Below are 12987 nucleotides of genomic sequence, written 5' to 3' on the forward strand. Positions count from 1 at the left end.
GTCTGCCTCTAGTGGACACTGTAGGAACTGTCTGTCTGCCCCTAGTGGACACTGTAGGAACTGTCTGTCTGCCCCCTAGTGGACACTGTAGGAACTGTCTGTCTGCCTCTAGTGGACACTGTAGGAACTGTCTGTCTGCCCCTAGTGGACACTGTAGGAACTGTCTGTCTGCCTCTAGTGGACACTGTAGGAACTGTCTGTCTGCCTCTAGTGGACACTGTAGGAACTGTCTGTCTGCCCCTAGTGGACACTGTAGGAACTGTCTGTCTGCCCCCTAGTGGACACTGTAGGAACTGTCTGTCTGCCTCTAGTGGACACTGTAGGAACTGTCTGTCTGCCCCTAGTGGACACTGTAGGAACTGTCTGTCTGCCCCTAGTGGACACTGTAGGAACTGTCTGTCTGCCCCTAGTGGACACTGTAGGAACTGTCTGTCTGCCCCTAGTGGACACTGTAGGAACTGTCTGTCTGCCTCTAGTGGACACTGTAGGAACTGTCTGTCTGCCTCTAGTAGACACTGTAGGAACTGTCTGTCTGCCTCTAGTGGACACTGTAGGAACTGTCTGTCTGCCTCTAGTGGACACTGTAGGAACTGTCTGTCTGCCCCTAGTGGACACTGTAGGAACTGTCTGCCCCTAGTGGACACTGTAGGAACTGTCTGTCTGCCCCTAGTGGACACTGTAGGAACTGTCTGTCTGCCCCTAGTGGACACTGTAGGAACTGTCTGTCTGCCTCTAGTGGACACTGTAGGAACTGTCTGTCTGCCTCTAGTGGACACTGTAGGAACTGTCTGTCTGCCTCTAGTGAACACTGTAGGAACTGTCTGTCTGCCCCTAGTGGACACTGTAGGAACTGTCTGTCTGCCCCTAGTGGACACTGTAGGAACTGTCTGTCTGCCTCTAGTGGACACTGTAGGAACTGTCTGTCTCTAGTGGACACTGTAGGAACTGTCTGTCTGCCTCTAGTGGACACTGTAGGAACTGTCTGTCTGCCTCTAGTGGACACTGTAGGAACTGTCTGCCCCTAGTGAACACTGTAGGAACTGTCTGTCTGCCTCTAGTGAACACTGTAGGAACTGTCTGTCTGCCTCTAGTGGACACTGTAGGAACTGTCTGTCTCTAGTGAACACTGTAGGAACTGTCTGTCTGCCTCTAGTGGACACTGTAGGAACTGTCTGTCTGCCTCTAGTGGACACTGTAGGAACTGTCTGTCTGCCTCTAGTGGACACTGTAGGAACTGTCTGTCTGCCCCTAGTGGACACTGTAGGAACTGTCTGTCTGCCTCTAGTGGACACTGTAGGAACTGTCTGTCTGCCCCTAGTGGACACTGTAGGAACTGTCTGTCTGCCCCTAGTGGACACTGTAGGACAGGGTTCCCCAATTAATTTTCCTCAAGGGCCATATTTTGACTAGCGTACCAGGCTGGGGGCCGAGTCTGCACGCGCGAGGTCGAGGTCTTGCCCTGAAAATCCATTTTCAGGGCAAGACCCCATTTGAAAAGGATGCCCAGTTTGACATGCATAGGCTACTGACCCCCATTTAATGCCATTTATATCTGGGACCCTTAAAAAAAAAAAGAAAAAAAGATTTTTTTTTTTTTTTTTTTTTTTTGAAATTCTTTCATGGGCCACAAGGGGGCGCTCTGTGGGCCGCAAATGGCCCGCGGGCCGCCTATTGGGGTACCCTGCTGTAGGAACTGTCTGTCTGCCTCTAGTGGACACTGTAGGAACTGTCTGTCTGCCCCTAGTGGACACTGTAGGAACTGTCTGTCTGCCTCTAGTGGACACTGTAGGAACTGTCTGTCTGCCTCTAGTGGACACTGTAGGAACTGTCTGTCTGCCTCTAGTGGACACTGTAGGAACTGTCTGTCTGCCTCTAGTGGACACTGTATGAACTGTCTGTCTGTCTCTAGTGGACACTGTAGGAACTGTCTGTCTGCCCCTAGTGGACACTGTAGGAACTGTCTGTCTGCCTCTAGTGGACACTGTAGGAACTGTCTGTCTGCCTCTAGTGGACACTGTAGGAACTGTCTGTCTGCCTCTAGTGGACACTGTAGGAACTGTCTGTCTGCCCCTAGTGGACACTGTAGGAACTGTCTGTCTGCCCCTAGTGGACACTGTAGGAACTGTCTGTCTGCCTCTAGTGGACACTGTAGGAACTGTCTGTCTGCCTCTAGTGGACACTGTAGGAACTGTCTGTCTGCCTCTAGTGGACACTGTAGGAACTGTCTGCCTCTAGTGGACACTGTAGGAACTGTCTGTCTGCCTCTAGTGGACACTGTAGGAACTGTCTGTCTGCCCCTAGTGAACACTGTAGGAACTGTCTGTCTGCCCCTAGTGGACACTGTAGGAACTGTCTGTCTGCCTCTAGTGGACACTGTAGGAACTGTCTGTCTGCCTCTAGTGGACACTGTAGGAACTGTCTGTCTGCCTCTAGTGGACACTGTAGGAACTGTCTGTCTGCCCCTAGTGGACACTGTAGGAACTGTCTGTCTGCCTCTAGTGGACACTGTAGGAACTGTCTGCTTTGCGGTGGTATTTTTGACAGCAAAACATCTGATGGTTTGAAAAACACACCATTCAGTTTTAGTCCTATTTTAGTCATCTGGAATTATAATAATAATAATGATGATGATGATGATGATAAGAATGATAATAATGATGATAATAATGATAATAATGATAATAATAATAATATGTTTTCAGATATCTGGACAACAAGGTGTTTGTCTCTCTGGCCAATGGGGAGGTCATCGTCTACCAGAGAGAAGCAGGTCAGATTCTTAGTCCAATCCTGTTTGTGAGGCATTAGCTCCTCCCCTAGCCCCTCCCCTAGCCACTCCCCCTAACCCCTTCCCTTGCCCCTCCCCTAACCCCTCCCCATTTACATCATATAATGGGTTCTAACCAATCACATCAATTGAGTTGATTAATGAGATGATGATACGAGCACCCCTCACTTCACACGGGTGTGATCTGTACCCTCAGGTAGTTTATGGGACCCTCAGGTAGTTTCTGGGACCCTCAGGTAGTTTCTGGGACCCTCAGGTAGTTTCTGGGACCCTCAGGTAGTTTCTGGGACCCTCAGGTAGTTTATGGGACCCTCAGGTAGTTTCTGGGACCCTCAGGGTGTGATTTGAACCCTTAGGTAGTTTCTGGGACCCTCAGGGTGTGATTTGAACCCTCAGGTAGTTTCTGGGACCCTCAGGTAGTTTCTGGGACCCTCAGGGTGTGATTTGAACCCTCAGGTAGTTTCTGGGACCCTCAGGGTGTGACTTGAACCCTCAGGTAGTTTCTGGGACCCTCAGGTAGTTTCTGGGACCCTCAGGTAGTTTATGGGACCCTCAGGTAGTTTCTGGGACCCTCAGGTAGTTTATGGGACCCTCAGGTAGTTTATGGGACCCTCAGGTAGTTTCTGGGACCCTCAGGTAGTTTCTGGGACCCTCAGGGTGTGATTTGAACCCTCAGGTAGTTCTGGGACCCTCAGGTAGTTTCTGGGACCCTCAGGGTGTGATTTGAACCCTCAGGTAGTTTCTGGGACCCTCAGGTAGTTTCTGGGACCCTCAGGTAGTTTATGGGACCCTCAGGTAGTTTATGGGACCCTCAGGTAGTTTCTGGGACCCTCAGGTAGTTTCTGGGACCCTCAGGTAGTTTATGGGACCCTCAGGGTGTGATTTGAACCCTCAGGTAGTTCTGGGACCCTCAGGTAGTTTCTGGGACCCTCAGGGTGTGATTTGAACCCTCAGGTAGTTTCTGGTAACCTCAGGGTGTGATTTGAACCCTCAGGTAGTTTATGGGACCCTCAGGGTGTGATTTGAACCCTCAGGTAGTTTCTGGGACCCTCAGGTAGTTTATGGGACCCTCAGGTAGTTTATGGGACCCTCAGGGTGTGATTTGAACCCTCAGGTAGTTTCTGGGACCCTCAGGGTGTGATTTGAACCCTCAGGTAGTTTCTGGGACCCTCAGGTAGTTTATGGGACCCTCAGGTAGTTTCTGGGACCCTCAGGTAGTTTCTGGGACCCTCAGGGTGTGATTTAAACCCTCAGGTAGTTTCTGGGACCCTCAGGGTGTGATTTGAACCCTCAGGTAGTTTCTGGGACCCTCAGGTAGTTTCTGGGACCCTCAGGGTGTGATTTGAACCCTCAGGTAGTTTCTGGGACCCTCAGGTAGTTTATGGGACCCTCAGGTAGTTTCTGGGACCCTCAGGTAGTTTCTGGGACCCTCAGGGTGTGATTTGAACCCTCAGGTAGTTTCTGGGACCCTCAGGGTGTGATTTGAACCCTCAGGTAGTTTCTGGGACCCTCAGGTAGTTTATGGGACCCTCAGGTAGTTTATGGGACCCTCAGGTAGTTTCTGGGACCCTCAGGTAGTTTATGGGACCCTCAGGTAGTTTATGGGACCCTCAGGTAGTTTATGGGACCCTCAGGTAGTTTCTGGGACCCTCAGGGTGTGATTTGAACCCTCAGGTAGTTCTGGGACCCTCAGGGTGTGATTTGAACCCTCAGGTAGTTTCTGGGACCCCCAGTCGTCCCAGACGTTGCTGTTGGCCACGCCCCTCGGCCCCGTCACCCGGATGGTCCCGGTGGGAGGGAAGCTGTGGTGCGGAGCGCAGAACCGGATCCTCATCCTGGACACCGATAGGCTGGTGCAAGAGGTAAGAATGATGTCACTGTGATGTCACTATGATGTCACTGTGATGTAGTGTTGTATTGTCGTTGTATCGGTAAGTATCGATTCTGAAAAATGAAAAGGGTTTTCTATGATGTAGTGTCTCTATGTAGACGTCAGAATCTATATAACAATACATATAAACAGTCAAGGCTCATACATAGTCTGGATTTACGGTGGTTAGGTGACCACCGAACTACAACATGACGTCACTGAGGTGACCACCGAACTACAACATGACGTCACTGAGGTGACCACCGAACTACAACATGACGTCACTGAGGTGACCACCGAACTACAACATGACGTCACTGAGGTGACCACCGAACTACAACATGACGTCACTGAGGTGACCACCGAACTACAACATGACGTCACTGAGGTGACCAGCGAACTACAACATGACGTCACTGAGGTGACCACCGAACTACAACATGACGTCACTGAGGTGACCACCGAACTACAACATGACGTCACTGAGGTGACCACCGAACTACAACATGACGTCACTGAGGTGACCACCGAACTACAACATGACGTCACTGAGGTGACCACCGAACTACAACATGACGTCACTGAGGTGACCACCGAACTACAACATGACGTCACTGAGGTGACCACCGAACTACAACATGACGTCACTGAGGTGACCACCGAACTACAACATGACGTCACTGAGGTGACCACCGAACTACAACATGACGTCACTGAGCCGCGGTGAAGAGCAAACCACCGCCACCGCTCCAGCCCTTCTCTCTGTTTTTACTCACCACCGCTCAACGTTATTTCAGCTCCGGTGGTGAGGTGACCACCGGAGCGGTGGTCACCTCACCACCGAAAATCCAGACTATGAATAGGCCTTAAGACCTCTATATAGGTTGGGTCAGACCTCTGTAGAGGTTGGGTCAGACCTCTATAGAGGTTGGGTCAGACCTCTATAGAGGTTGGGTCAGACCTCTGTAGAGGTTGGGTCAGACCTCTGTAGAGGTTGGGTCAGACCTCTATATAGGTTGGGTCAGACCTCTGTAGAGGTTGGGTCAGACCTCTGTAGAGGTTGGGTCAGACCTCTGTAGAGGTTGGGTCAGACCTCTGTAGAGGTTGGGTCAGACCTCTGTAGAGGTTGGGTCAGACCTCTATATAGGTTGGGTCAGACCTCTGTAGAGGTTGGGTCAGACCTCTGTAGAGGTTGGGTCAGACCTCTGTAGAGGTTGGGTCAGACCTCTGTAGAGGTTGGGTCAGACCTCTATATAGGTTGGGTCAGACCTCTGTAGAGGTTGGGTCAGACCTCTGTAGAGGTTGGGTCAGACCTCTGTAGAGGTTGGGTCAGACCTCTATATAGGTTGGGTCAGACCTCTGTAGAGGTTGGGTCAGACCTCTGTAGAGGTTGGGTCAATGCTCAGGCTGCAATATTTGATATTAAAATCCTCTCTCCCTCTCCCACTCCCCCATTCCCCTCCCCCCCTCTCCCTCTCTCCCTCTCTCTCTCTCTCTCTCTCTCTCCCTCTCCCTCTCCTTCTCCTTCTCCCTCCCTCTCCCTCTCCCTCCTTCTCCCTCTCTCTCTCTCTCTCTCTCTCCCTCTCCCTCTCCCTCCTTCTCCCTCTCTCTCTCTCTCTCTCTCTCTCTCTCTCCCTCTCCTCCTCCCTCCTTCTCCCTCTCTCTCTCTCTCTCTCTCTCTCTCTCTCTCTCTCTCTCTCTCTCTCTCTCTCTCTCTCTCTCTCTCTCTCTCTCTCTCTCTCCCTCTCCTCCTCCTCTCTCTCTCTCTCTCTCTCTCTCTCTCTCTCTCTCCCTCTCCTTCTCCCTCTCTCTCTCTCTCCTTCTCCCTCTCTCTCTCTCTCTCTCCCTCTCCTCCTCCCTCTCTCTCTCTCCCCCCCCCCCAGCATGGTTTCCAGGTGGGCAGTGACGTCACCAGGTGTGTGACCAGCATGGTCATATATGGTCAGGGGGTGTGGCTTGCGCTCCAGGGCTCCGCCCAGGTGCGTCTGTACCACGCCCACACCTGGGAGAGCCTGACGGAGGTGGATGTGGCGCCCGCCGTGCACAAGATGCTGGCAGGTACGCGTACGCACGCACACACGCACGCACACACGCACACACGCACGCACGCACACACGCATGCACGCGCAGGTAGGCGGCGCTAACCAGGAACGTGCAGAGAGTGTCAGAGAGGCGGGGGCTGAAATAACGTAAGAGGGCACTTTGGGACAACTATAGCGAAAATAGTTGTTTTACAGACGGGTAAAAGGGGGCAGTTGTTTTACAGACGGGTAAAAGGGGGCAGTTGTTTTACAGACGGGTAAAAGGGGCAGTTGTTTTACAGACGGGTAAAAAGGGGGCAGTTGTTTTACAGACGGGTAAAAGGGCAGTTGTTTTACAGACGGGTAAAAGGGGGCAGTTGTTTTACAGACGGGGTAAAAGGGGCAGTTGTTTTACAGACGGGTAAAAGGGCAGTTGTTTTACAGACGGGTAAAAGGGGCAGTTGTTTTACAGACGGGTAAAAGGGGGCAGTTTGTTTTATAGACGGGTAAAATGGGGCAGTTGTTTTACAGACGGGTAAAAGGGGGCAGTTGTTTTAGAGACGGGTAAAAGGGGCAGTTGTTTTATAGACGGGTAAAAGGGGGCAGTTGTTTTACAGACGGGTAAAAGGGGCAGTTGTTTTACAGACGGGTAAAAGGGGGCAGTTGTTTTACAGAGGGGTAAAAGGGGGCAGTTGTTTTAGAGACGGGTAAAAGGGGCAGTTGTTTTATAGACGGTTAAAAGGGGGCAGTTGTTTTACAGACGGGTAAAAGGGGCAGTTGTTTTACAGACGGGTAAAAGGGCAGTTGTTTTACAGACGGGTAAAAGGGGCAGTTGTTTTATAGACGGGTAAAAGGGGGCAGTTGTTTTACAGACGGGTAAAAGGGGGCAGTTGTTTTACAGACGGGTAAAAGGGGGCAGTTGTTTTACAGACGGGTAAAAGGGCAGTTGTTTTACAGACGGGTAAAAGGGGCAGTTGTTTTACAGACGGGTAAAAGGGGGCAGTTGTTTTACAGACGGGTAAAAGGGGCAGTTGTTTTACAGACGGGTAAAAGGGGCAGTTGTTTTACAGACGGGTAAAAGGGGCAGTTGTTTTATAGACGGGTAAAAGGGGGCAGTTGTTTTACAGACGGGTAAAAGGGGCAGTTGTTTTACAGATGGGTAAAAGGGGGCAGTTGTTTTACAGACGGGTAAAAGGGGGCAGTTGTTTTACAGACGGGTAAAAGGGGGCAGTTGTTTTACAGACGGGTAAAAGGGGCAGTTGTTTTACAGACGGGTAAAAGGGGGCAGTTGTTTTACAGACGGGTAAAAGGGGCAGTTGTTTTACAGACGGGTAAAAGGGGGCAGTTGTTTTACAGACGGGTAAAAGGGGGCAGTTGTTTTACAGATGGTTAAAAGGGGCAGTTGTTTTACAGACGGGTAAAAGAGCAGTTGTCTCTCTAACAGGCTAATATCTCTCTCTCTCTCTCTCTCTCTCTCTCTCTGTGTGTCTATGTCTCTCTACCAGGCTAATCTCTCTCTCTCTCTCTCTGTGTGTCTATGTCTCTCTACCAGGGTCAGATGCTATCATCAGACAGCATAAGGCAGCATGTCTTCGTATCACAGCTCTGTTGGCGTGTTCAGACCTGCTGTGGATCGGGACTAGTGCAGGTACACACACACGCACACACACACACACACACGCACGCACGCACGCACGCACGTAATGTAGTTTTATACAGTGATTGTACGGATATTTAAACTTAGCCCTCCGCATGGGGGTGTTTACAGTTGGCTCAATGGTATTACTCAACACAACCACACAATATTGCTAAACTTAAATAAACAACGACTTGTCTTTTGTCATTTATTTATAAACACACTCACACACAAACACACACACTCTATCTATACTGTGTACAGTTTTCGACCGACCCGTGTCCACTCTACACGTGGTTGATTGTGCATTTATTTGAGCCCAGTAAAGCAATATAGCAGCAGTAGTAGTAGCAGCGGTATTGGTAGTAGTAGTAGGTAATATACTGAAAACACAAAACACAAAAGAAACACTATAAACATCGGGCATAACAACAACTGTGTAACAATAATAAATGAGTAAAATATAATAGTAATTATGTCAACAAGTATAATCATGGACATTAAACTCCGTACTCACACACTGGACCGTCCACCCTGTAAACTCAATCCGACTGATCACAGCCAGCTCGCGCATGCGCATTGATGCCCCCTCGACTATTATACCCTTCGATGGTACTCAAATAAACACAGGTCAAATAAGAACCACAGCCGACACACGCTCGCGTTCTTAGTCAAACAAATACTATTAAACATAAAGATATGTACACAAAATGATCCTATTATATTAATGCTACAATAAGAATGTACACATTGTTCAAAATTAAGTACGAGACCTCATCTCAACCACAGGAGGTCATCGTCCACCCATAATTAACCAAACAGTGATGCTAGGAGGACAATGTCGTTTTATACAGTGATGCTAGGAGGATAATGTAGTTTTATACACTGATGCTAGGAGGATAATGTAGTTTTATACACTGATGCTAGGAGGGTAATGCAGTTTTATACAGTGATGCTAGGAGGGTAATGTAGTTTTATACAGTGATGCTAGGAGGATAATGTAGTTTTATACAGTGATGTTAGGAGGATAATGTAGTTTTATACACTGATGCTAGGAGGATAATGTAGTTTTATACACTGATGCTAGGAGGGTAATGCAGTTTTATACAGTGATGCTAGGAGGATAATGTAGTTTTATACACTGATGCTAGGAGGATAATGTAGTTTTATACAGTGATGCTAGGAGGATAATGTAGTTGTATACACTGATGTTAGGAGGATAATGTAGTTTTATACACTGATGCTAGGAGGATAATGTAGTTTTATACACTGATGTTAGGAGGATAATGTAGTTTTATAGTGATGCTAGGAGGATAATGTAGTTTTATACAGTGATGCTAGGAGGATAATGTAGTTTTATACAGTGACGCTAGGAGGATAATGTAGTTTTATACACTGATGTTAGGAGGATAATGTAGTTTTATACACTGATGCTAGGAGGATAACATAGTTTTATACACTGATGCTAGGAGGATAATGTAGTTTTATACAGTGATGCTAGGAGGATAATGTAGTTTTATACAGTGATGTTAGGAGGATAATGTAGTTTTATACACAGTGATGCTAGGATGATAATGTAGTTTTATACAGTGATGCTAGGAGGATAATGTAGTTTTATACAGTGATGCTAGGAGGATAATGTAGTTCTATACACTGATGCTAGGAGGATAATGTAGTTTTATACACTGATGCTAGGAGGATAATGTAGTTTTATACACTGATGCTAGGAGGATAATGTAGTTCTATACACTGATGCTAGGAGGATAATGTAGTTTTATACAGTGATGCTAGGAGGATAATGTAGTTCTATACACTGATGCTAGGAGGATAATGTAGTTCTATACACTGATGCTAGGAGGATAATGTAGTTTTATACAGTGATGCTAGGAGGATAATGTAGTTCTATACACTGATGCTAGGAGGATAATGTAGTTTCATACACTGATGCTAGGAGGATAATGTAGTTTTATACACTGATGCTAGGAGGATAATGTAGTTTTATACACTGATGCTAGGAGGATAATGTAGTTCTATACACTGATGCTAGGAGGATATTGTAGTTTTATACACTGATGCTAGGAGGATAATGTAGTTTTATACAGTGATGCTAGGAGGATAATGTAGTTTTAAACAGTGATGCTCGGAGGATAATGTAGTTTTTCCTGTCCAATCAGGCGTGGTCCTGACGCTGCCCATCCCGGTGGTGAGTTCGGGAACGGTGGCGGGAACGCTGCGCTCCCCGCTGACGCCCACAGGCTCCGCCCACGGCCACACGGGTCACGTTCGCTTCCTGACCGCCATCGAGCTGCCCGGCGGCTTCCACCTCAACCTCCCTCCTCCGCCACCGGAGGGCGCAGGTGAGACGCAACGGCTCTCCTGTCTGTTCACTACCATTTAGAAAAGAAAGGTTTCTAAAAACATTTTCCTGTAAAACCTCATGTTCCTGTCAGTGGTTCTCACAGGGTTAAACCTCATGTTTCTATATCAGTGGTTCTCACAGGGTTAAACCTCATGTTTCTATGTCAGTGGTTCTCACAGGGTTAAACCTCATGTTCCTGTCAGTGGTTCTCACAGGGTTAAACCTCATGTTTCTGTGTCAGTGGTTCTCACAGGGTTAAACCTCATGTTTCTGTGTCAGTGGTTCTCACAGGGTTAAACCTCATGTTTCTATATCAGTGGTTCTCACAGGGTTAAACCTCATGTTTCTATATCAGTGGTTCTCACAGGGTTAAACCTCATGTTCCTGTCAGTGGTTCTCACAGGGTTAAACCTCATGTTCCTGTCAGTGGTTCTCTGATAAACGTCCTCCCGTGGGGGCTCCTCACTGGCAGTGAGTCAGTATAGATACAACAGTATGTCCTCTCGGTTGGGGCTCCTCACTGGCAGGTGAGTCAGTATCCTCCCGGTGGGGGCTCCTCACTGGCAGGTGAGTCAGTATCCTCCCGGTGGGGGCTCCTCACTGGCAGGTGAGTCAGTATCCTCTCGGTTGGGGCTCCTCACTGACAGGTGAGTCAGGATCCTCCCGGTGGGGGCTCCTCACTAAATGTAATGAATTGTGACCTTTGCCCTCTGTCACCCCTCCCTCATCCAGGCAACCAATCGCAGAGCGCCGTAGGCGGGGCGATTGACGGGGCGACGGGGGGGAGGCGAGTCTCCTCCCACGTCCAGCCAAAGGCCAATGAGCTGCTGGTGATCTCGGGGGGCGACGGCTACGAGGACTTCCGGCTGACCAATAGCAGCGCAGCGGAGACCGTGGGGCGGGACGACTCCACCAATCACCTGCTGCTGTGGAGGGTGTGAAGGCGACGCCCCCTTTCCGCTGACTCCTCCCACTTGGCTTGTTTTTTGTTTTATTCATTCTTTCGCTCGGTTGGTCGAGCCTCCACGGATCTGCGTTCTCATTGGTCGGTTGGTCGAGCCTCCACGGATCTGCGTTCTCATTGGTCGGTTGGACGAGCCTCCACGGATCTGCGTCCCCATTGGTCCGCCCGTGGTTTCGTGGTCTCTCTCTCTCCACCTATCGGTGTCCCTTAATTCCCTCCTGGGTGGGAGGGGCTCGTTCTTCTTCTTGATTGGTCCTCACACTGTGCGTGCGTGCGTGTGTGTGTGTGTGTGTGTGCGTGCGTGCATGTGTGTTCAGAGAGAGAGAGAGGGGAGAGAGAGAGAGACATACAGATGAACAGAGAGAGGGAGAGAGAGAGACATACAGATGAACATAGAGAGAGAGAGAGAGAGAGAGAGAGAGAGGGGAGAGAGAGAGAGACATACAGATGAACAGAGAGAGAGAGGGGAGAGAGAGAGAGACATACAGATGAACAGAGAGAGAGAGGGGAGAGAGAGAGAGACATACAGATGAACAGAGAGAGAGAGAGAGGGGAGAGAGAGAGAGAGAGAGAGACATACAGATGAACAGAGAGAGAGAAAGAGAGAGAGAGACATACAGATGAACAGAGAGAGAGAGAGATAGAGAGACATACAGATGAACAGAGAGAGAGAGAGATAGAGAGACATACAGATGAACAGAGAGAGAGAGAGAGACATACAGATGAACAGAGAGAGAGATGGAGTGGAAGGGTGACGGACACTGCAGCGGTCAGTGCACACCTTGACCTTTTGACCTTGAACCCCCCCCCACCCCCTTCCCCCCCTCCTCCACCAAGGACATTGAAGGACAACGGAGGTTTTGGGGGGGGGGGGGGGTCACGTGACATCATTGTTACATCACGGCGAGGCGATGACATCACGGGGCATAGCGTTGTGGCGGCCATTTTGTTGTCGTTCATGAACATGGAGGCCACGCCCACAAGGAAGGAAGGACGGACGTGGTGTGACTGCCCCCTGTTGGATGGAGGTTAAATATATTTAACCCATTCTGACCTGCAGATTCATACAAGGTTTCCACTGGACACACACTGGTCTGATTAACCCATTCTGACCTGAGATCAGATTCATACGAGGTTTCCACTGGACACACACTGGTCTGATTAATAATAATTATTATATATTTATCTGCTGTCACCTTTGACCCCTGTGTGTGTGTGTTTTCAGGAAGTGCATCCTGGGAATAGCAGATCTACAAGCTCACAGGTCCTTTATTGTGAAGTCTGTTTCATATCAGATCTACAAGCTCACAGGTCTTTTATTGTGAAGTCTGTTTCATAGCAGATCTACA

General features: G+C 49.0%; 1 protein-coding gene across 1 annotated transcript in view; it reads left to right on the plus strand.

Moving 5' to 3' along the window:
- Positions 1–12649, plus strand: part of arhgef17 (Rho guanine nucleotide exchange factor (GEF) 17) — an 81300-nt gene extending 68651 nt beyond the window's left edge. The window contains exons 34-39 of the mRNA XM_083772462.1: positions 2703–2770; positions 4502–4650; positions 6542–6716; positions 8232–8327; positions 10490–10672; positions 11407–12649. Coding sequence (XP_083628588.1) covers positions 2703–2770; positions 4502–4650; positions 6542–6716; positions 8232–8327; positions 10490–10672; positions 11407–11615 — 880 coding nt within the window. The 3' untranslated portion in view covers positions 11616–12649. The remainder of the gene's footprint in view (positions 1–2702; positions 2771–4501; positions 4651–6541; positions 6717–8231; positions 8328–10489; positions 10673–11406) is intronic.
- Positions 12650–12987: the final 338 nt, after the last annotated feature.

The sequence above is a fragment of the Protomyctophum parallelum genome (assembly GCF_964188405.1).
Source record: "Protomyctophum parallelum genome assembly, chromosome: 9".
Classification (NCBI taxonomy): Eukaryota; Metazoa; Chordata; class Actinopteri; order Myctophiformes; family Myctophidae; genus Protomyctophum; species Protomyctophum parallelum.